This window comes from Carlito syrichta, unplaced genomic scaffold, assembly GCF_000164805.1.
Source record: "Carlito syrichta isolate Samal-C Ts95f unplaced genomic scaffold, Tarsius_syrichta-2.0.1 Scaffold113497, whole genome shotgun sequence".
Classification (NCBI taxonomy): domain Eukaryota; kingdom Metazoa; phylum Chordata; class Mammalia; order Primates; family Tarsiidae; genus Carlito; species Carlito syrichta.
Genome location: NW_007057593.1, coordinates 43790 through 51359, shown reverse-complemented (window position 1 = coordinate 51359; position 7570 = coordinate 43790). Strand labels below are relative to the sequence as shown.

General features: G+C 58.8%; 1 protein-coding gene across 1 annotated transcript in view; it reads left to right on the top strand.

Moving 5' to 3' along the window:
* MAPK8IP2 (mitogen-activated protein kinase 8 interacting protein 2) overlaps positions 1-6896 on the top strand; it is a 10077-nt gene extending 3181 nt beyond the window's left edge. Inside the window, exons 6-13 of the mRNA XM_021718975.1 lie at positions 1-160; positions 493-568; positions 681-853; positions 934-1043; positions 1823-1936; positions 2098-2162; positions 5610-5708; positions 6092-6896. Coding sequence (XP_021574650.1) covers positions 1-160; positions 493-568; positions 681-853; positions 934-1043; positions 1823-1936; positions 2098-2162; positions 5610-5708; positions 6092-6164 — 870 coding nt within the window. The 3' untranslated portion in view covers positions 6165-6896. The remainder of the gene's footprint in view (positions 161-492; positions 569-680; positions 854-933; positions 1044-1822; positions 1937-2097; positions 2163-5609; positions 5709-6091) is intronic.
* Positions 6897-7570: the final 674 nt, after the last annotated feature.

Sequence of the window (7570 nt, the reverse complement as noted above, 5' to 3'; positions counted from 1 at the left end):
AGCGAGGAGGACAGCGGCGGCGAAGTCAGCGAGGAGGAGGTGGGGGCTGCGCTCCTGGGCGGTGGCCAGGTTCCCGGGGACGCCTCTCCCGACAGCCCTGACCTCACGTTCTCCAAGAAGTTCCTCAACGTCTTTGTCAACAGCACATCTCGCTCCTCCAGTGAGTGAGAGCTGGGGGGTGGGGCGGCCTCAGAGGAGGGGCGGACTCCTGGCCCCTGGCCCATCTGGTCCCCAAGGTGCCTGAGGCTGCCTGAGGGTCTGGTGGAGGTCTTACCCAGCACTCAGTCCTCTCAGGACCCCTCCGGACGGGGAGCAGGGCCTGCTCTGTCCTCAGCCCCAGGCAGGTTCCCCTTCCCTCCCTGTTGGAGACACCCATACCTGACTGCTGGGGGTGGACTCGCCACCCAGAGCCAGGCCTGCAAGCTCCTCCTTCCCTCCCTGGAGTTGCTCTCCCCTCTCTCCAGCTCTGTGTCTTCTGTCCCTGCCTCTCAGGCACCGAGTCCTTTGGCCTTTTTTCCTGTCTTGTCAATGGGGAGGAGCGTGAGCAGACGCACCGGGCTGTCTTCAGGTACGGCCTCCTTCCTTGCTATCGGTGACGGACACTGGCCTGCAGGCGTGGCAGGACACAGTGGACACAGCCCCAGCCCCGCCCCGCCCCAGTGGCCTCTCCTTGACCTCAGGTTCATCCCTCGGCATCCGGACGAGCTGGAGCTGGACGTGGATGATCCCGTGCTGGTGGAGGCCGAAGAGGACGACTTCTGGTGCCGGGGCTTCAACATGCGCACAGGGGAGCGCGGGGTATTCCCTGCCTTCTACGCGCACGCAGTGCCTGGACCTGCCAAGGACCTGCTGGGTGAGCCGTCACCGAGGGGCCGCTCGTCACTGCAGGCCCTCCCCCGCCACCCCCCTGACCTGGGCCCTCTGTGCCCCCAGGGAGCAAGAGGAGTCCCTGCTGGGTGGAGCGCTTCGATGTGCAGTTCCTGGGCTCTGTGGAGGTGCCCTGTCACCAGGGCAATGGCATCCTGTGTGCGGCCATGCAGAAGGTCAGTGTGGAGTGGGGTGAGCATAGGCCAAGGGGCTGTGTGGCAGCTCACAGCAGCACTGTGGGCTGGCACAGCTCCTTGCGGATCAGAGGCCTCTGACTTCCTCCAGGGAGGGTTTGGGGGATGCTGCAGGAGCTGCTCAGAGTGGGCACCGCTTCCCGATTCGGAGGCCTGGGAAGACAGGCCCAGGGAAGGGCTCGGCAGCTGCCGCCCATCAGTTTTGTGTCTCTTGGCCAATTCAGTGGGGCCCTCACTTTCCTGCTGGCCCCTTCTCCTGTCTGCCTGTCCTCTTCCTGTCTGAAGATCAAGGCTAGTTCTCACAGCCCCTTCCCTAGCAGTGATCTGCTCACTCCTTCCTTCACTCAGAGGACATTTGGCTCACAACTGCCAGTCCTGCGGTTGAGGCTGGAGGGCAACTGGGAGCAGGGCAGAGCAGCTCTGTGTGCAAGAGCACCTGTTGAGCCCTTGGGCCAAGCAGTAAGGAGGCCACGCTGAGTTGAAGTGCTGTGTTCCTGGCACCTGAGCCAAGAGAGGCAGCCTGGCTGGAGAAACGAAGAAAGACAGAGCAGGCTGAGTGCAGAGAGATGACTGGCTCGCCCTGAGACCAAGGAATGGCCAAGGCCATCCTCTTGCATCTTCCAGAATCCTATCTCATGGGTCTTCGACGCCAAGTGTCTTCAAACATAGCCTAAAAAGAGCAGGAGCATAGTTCCTCTGAGGGAAGAGGAAGAGACCCTTTGGGCCCCTCAAACCCTCTTCTCCCCCAACTTCTCCCTTAGATTGCCACTGCCCGGAAGTTGACTGTCCATCTGCGTCCTCCAGCCTCCTGTGACCTGGAGATCTCTCTTCGGGGGGTCAAGCTAAGTCTGAGTGGAGGAGGACCTGAGGTAGGGGTGTGGGGGGCAGAGGGGTGGAGGAGTGGGGCAGGGTAAGGCAGGAAGGTTCGGCCAAGGGACAAGTTGGTGGGGGTGTCTGCAGTGGGGAGGGGGCAGGAGTAGCCCAGGCCTCCTCTGCCCGACTCAGGGGCTTCTGCCCACCTCTGCTCTGGTTCCAGCGCTGCAGCCACTTCTTTCAGATGAAGAACATCTCATTCTGTGGCTGCCACCCCCGTAACAGCTGGTGAGCACCTCCCCTCCCCCAGAGTCCCCACCAATCCGGGGGCTGACCATAGCCGCCTTCCTGCCCCACCATGCATGCCACCTGCACCCACCCCTACTCTGAGCAGGACTTGAGAGGCGTGGATCAGATGGTCTGCTGTCTGGTCTGAGTGAGGAGGCAGGGAGTGCTGGAAGCCGCTATGGGTGGTCTGGGGTGCCCGGCGACCTGCAGTCTCCTGGGCAAGTCTCCCAGGACCCAGGAAGGCTAGCCTGGGAAGGAGCAACAGCAGGTGACAGGCTGGGGAGATGGATCTTCTTTGCAGGGCTCCAGCTGAGCCAAGGCTGTTGGTGTGCTGGTGGGTGCACTGGGGGTGCTGGGTGTGAGGGGAGCAGCTAGGAGTGTGTGTGGAGACCTGAGCCCTTGTGATGCTGCCACGGAACTGTGCTTAACTCAGCTGGCGATGGGACCTCAGAGATCCCTATGGAAGGGTGTGACACGGTCAGCTTGAAAGCAGCGCTGGCTGTTATACAGAGTGAACTGCGCCAGGCGCTGCAGGTAGAAGGCTAGGAGGCTGCAAGGTTGCCCGGTGCCCTGTCATGGCGGAAAGTATGAGATGTGAGAGGTGGGAGAGGTAGGCCCCGGGTCATTGGTTGCAGAGGCTGACTTGGAGGAGGTCCGCGGTGGGGTCCATGGAATGGTGGGTACACGGTGACCCACATGCTGAGAGAGGGAGATTTGGGGTCAATGTAGACAAGGTGAGACTGCAGTGGCCATTGGCTACATGAGTCTGGATTTGGAAGGGAGACCTGGAGGGAAGGTAACAGCTCAGATTGGGCAGGCAACTGAGACCATGAGCTGGGTGAGATGGCCAGGCAGGGTGGGAGGAAAAGGGGAGGAAGAGGAGCAGTGGGGGCTGGGGAAGGGGCTGCAAGATCCCACCCCAGGCACACCCCTGCTCACTGGGCCCCAGTATCCTAGATGGCTGGGATAGAGGAGGGACCAAAGAACCAGAGCCCTCCAGAGGCTCAAGGATGGGCTGGAGGGGGAGTTGGAGGAAGCAGAGCCTCATGTGCAAGTGGGACACAGGTTGGATGCGATGCTGCCAGAACTAAGGCTTGTGACACATGTTAAGAGCATCTCAGGTCATCTGGACCCTTGTGGTCAAGAGAGTGAGGAGGGGCTGGGTGCAGTGGCTCATGCCTGTAGTCCCAGCAATCTGGAGGGATGAGACAAGAAGATTGCTTGAGCCCAGGAATTTGAGACCATCCTAGGCGACATAGCAAGACCTTGTCTCTATAAACATAAAAAAATTAGCTGGGCATGGTGGTGTGCACTTGTAGTCCCAGCTACTTGGGTGGCTGAGACAGAAGAATCACCTGAGCTCAGAAGGTCAAGGCTGCAGTAAACTGTGACTGTGCCACTGCAGTCCTGCCTGGGCGACAGAGTGAGACCCCAACTCAAAAAATAAAGTAAAAATAAGGGCCAGGCACAGTGGCTCATGCCTATAATTCCAGCACTCTGGAAGGCCATGGCAGGAGGGTTACTTGAGCCCAGGAGTTCGAGAGCCCAGGAGCATGGGCAACATAGTGAGACCTCATCTCTACAAAAAACTTAAAAATTAGCCAGGGATGGTATTGTATGCCTGTAGGATTGCCTGAGCCCAGGAGGGCGAGGCAGCAGTGAGCTGTGATCATGCCACTGCACTCTAGTCTGGGCAGCAGAGTGAGACCCCTGACTCAAAATAAAGAAAGAAAGAAATAGGTAGATAGATAAAAAATTAATAATAGAAAGAGAGAGAAAGAGAGAATGAGGAGGACTCTGTGCTGGCGAAGATCTGGAGCCATTTTGCATCTTCTCTGTTGAGGAGGGACTATGGTTTGATGGGATCTATTGTTGAGATGCTGCTCAGAGGGTGGGGAGCCGAGTCTGAGCAGCAGGGACTCAGACAAGACAGCACAGCCAGCTCTGCGACTTCAGTGACAGGGGGGTTAAGGACGACCAGAGGCTTTCAGCCCATGCTGTGGACACATCCTTCTCCCCCAGTCTGGCTCTGCCTCCCTCTGTTGCCCTGGCCAGAGCCTACCCCAGGACCATGGAGCAAGCCCCTGCCGTGGCCTCTGGATACTACCAGGAGAGGAAAAACAGTCCGCATTTCTCACAGGCTTGGGCCTTCGGGCTGGACATGGTCCTGGCTGGAATTTCACGAGGGAAAGTTGTCAAATGAGTGGTTTGGAGCTGAGATGCGGAGGCGGGGGTGGGGAGGCTGAGGGGCGGCCATCTGGGCCCAGACCTCCCTGGAGTTGTTGCTCCAGAACCCAGCACTGTCCCTCGCTGTGAGGAGACCCTGTGGAAACAGCGTGAGGCAAGTGGCTGGCTCATGTGGAGCAGGCGTAAGTCCGGGGTGTGCAGGGTGTGCGGGACATGCTTGTTGGGATGAGGTAGGCGTTAGGATGTGCAGTGTGAGGGTCACAGACCACATCTTTACTCTCAGGGCTGCCACAGCCTGGCTGTGTGTCCTTTGGTGAGATACCACCCTCTCTGTACTTAGCTCTCTGTCAGCGCAACTACCTCATAGAGCAGCTGTAAGGTTTGTGTGAGTTAATAATATAAAATGCTGAGGATGGTGCTTTCATAACACTTAGCAACATCTAAGTGTTAGTGATTACTATCATAATGACCTGAACACAGTGTTTGACACAGGTCTTGTGCTGTGTTCATGGACAACACGAGCACATTGTCCTGGCAATGATACCGTCACGTGGCTTCCCATCTGGTGGTATCATAGAACCCCAAAGCCATAGAAGAATGGGTGGGACTGGTCACGGTTTTTGGGTGCAGGTGGAGATCTGGAGTCTCAGGCTGCAAGAGTCTGCATGCCCTTTGGACAATAATTTGCATTAGCGTCTTGGATGGGAAGATGACAGGCATAAGCAGAAGAGCTGGGCAGTGGCAGTTTGTGGAGGACCAGGGTGGAGCTGCTTCTCCAGCTGGAGCAAATGATGGAATAGAAGCGGGTTTCACAGATCGGGGTGATTTCCCGGCTGTCCTTTGAGTGGGAAAGTGCTGTGAGTTGCAGGACCAGAAGTGAGGCCATTCATTCCCACAGGAGGAGGCGCGTCAGCAGGGGACATGGTGTCCAGAGGTCGCAGCAGGGGCCTTGCTCCGTGGTCCTGGGGCAGGCTCTGGCCAGGGCAATAGAGGGAGGTAGTGCCAGCTTGTGGAAGGAGGCTGTGTCCACAGCATGGACATCAAGGGATCCCCTCAGAATGCTAACTCCTTGAGGTGCCCAGCGCTGCGCTTGGGCTGGGATCAAAAGGCACCTACACACCTTGAAACTGTGTGGCCCCCACTCTTGTCCCCTGCTTCCTCCCAAGCCCTGAGTTTCCGCCGTGCTCTCACAGTCATCTGGGTGGGGGGCCAAGGCCGGGTGGGGCTCTGACGCGCCCTCTGCACCGGCTTGCCCCGCAGCTACTTTGGCTTCATCACCAAACACCCCCTGCTGAGCCGCTTCGCCTGCCATGTCTTTGTCTCCCAGGAGTCCATGAGGCCCGTGGCACAGAGCGTGGGGTGAGTGGGGTCCGGGAGCGGGGCGGGATGCAGAGCTGGAACAGGGTGCAAAGGTGGGGGCGCGGTGAACAGGGAGGTGCAGGCGCGACCTGGGGAGGAGACCTGGAAACGCTGAGTTGAGAGGGCAGGGCGAGGGAAGGCTGAGCATGAGGGTGTAGGGACTCCAGGTCAGAGACAGGTGGGGTGGAGTGCTGTCGCCGGAGGGTCAGGATGCGTGGTGTGGACACAGTGGGCCAGGAGAGCGGAGGGACGACGTTGTGGGGTGATGTGGCCACGCCTGGGTGGGGGGGTGTGGACAGTGGGGGAGGCGAGGAGAGCAGAGGCAGTTCGGGTTGAGGACTGGCCTGAGGGCTGGGCGAGCACCCACTGACCCACTCCCCCAGCCGCGCCTTCCTGGAGTACTACCAAGAGCACCTGGCCTACGCCTGCCCCACAGAGGACATCTACCTGGAGTAGCCGGCCTGCCACAGTCTGGCTCCTGCCCCGTCGGCTCCGGGCGCAGCCGGGCTGGGCATCTCAGGCAGCCACCCTGGCTTCGGCGAGGACTGGGCTGGGGCATGTGGGACCTTACGTCTGTGAGAGTCTTCAGGCTGGGAGCTCTTGTCCTCAATCCCTAGGGCACGGCTGTGGGGGCACGGGGGCCTAGAACCCTGGTGCCCCCACTTTCCTCAGATCCATTCTTCTGTCGTCCTCCTCTGTCCCATGATCTTTTTCTCTCTTTTCGTGTCTCTCTGTGCCTGCAAACTTTGCCCTTTGCTCTTTTCTTTGGGGTCAGAACTTTGGGGCGTGGAGGAAGGCAAGGCTCTAGGTGCCTGGTGATGTTAGGCTTTCAGATGATCCCCTCTGCCCCTCCTCTGTGATTTATAAAGGAGTTTTAATTTTTATAGTGAATCTCAAGGGATCAGCCCATCCTTGACCAGGGGGACCCCCCACTCCACACCCCGTGAGCTCAGGGGGAGGTGGGGAGCGCCCAAAAGAGCCCTGGGGAGGCTGGAAGTGGTTCTCGACGCTCACCTGGAGCCCCAGACGCTGCTAGGAGAAGGTGCCCTTCCAGGCCCCACCACACTGTCGTCGGCTTTGCTGCTGCTAACACACCCCTGCAGCCCAGCGTGTATCTGCCCCACGTGTGCCCCACGCTGTGCACGTGGGCCCTGCCCATGGCCTCAATAAACTCTCTGCTTGGTGTGACCCTGGCTGTTTGTAGGGTGCGCCGGGACAGGGGGCCAGGGCCCAATGCTGTCCATGGCAGTGGGGGTGGAGATACAGGGTCCTGGGGTTGGGGGAATTGAGAGTAGTCGCACCCCTTCAGTGCTTTTGGAGATAATGCAGGGGTCCCAGCAGTGCGGCCCTGGGGCCTCATTCAAAGTCCACATCTGAGGCCCCCTTGGGATTCTTCCAAAATACACTTGATTGGCTGTAGAGGAAGCTGAAGCCAGAGAGGGAAGGTGCTGGCCTTCTCTTGGGTGACCCTTCCACATGTACTGGGTTGGGGAACTGGTAAGAGAGGGGGGCTGGTGGGCCCAGATCAGGGTGGATGGAGAGGAAATGAACTTGAAAAGCAACCTACTTTCATCTTAAAATTGGTGTTTAAAAAAATTCTACACAGGCCAGGCTTGGTGGCTCAGCCTGTCATCCTAGCACTTTGGGAGGCTAAGGTGAGTGGATTGCTTGAGCCCATGGGTTCGAGACCAGCCCAGGCAACTTGGTGAGTCTCATCTCTACAATAAATGAAAAAAAATTAGCCTGGTGGGGTAGTGCATGCCTATAGTTCCAGCTACTTGGAAGACTGAGGTAGAAGAATTGCTGGAGCCCAGCAGGTTGACACTGGGGTGGCCGTGAGTGTGTTTGCCCCTGCATTCCAG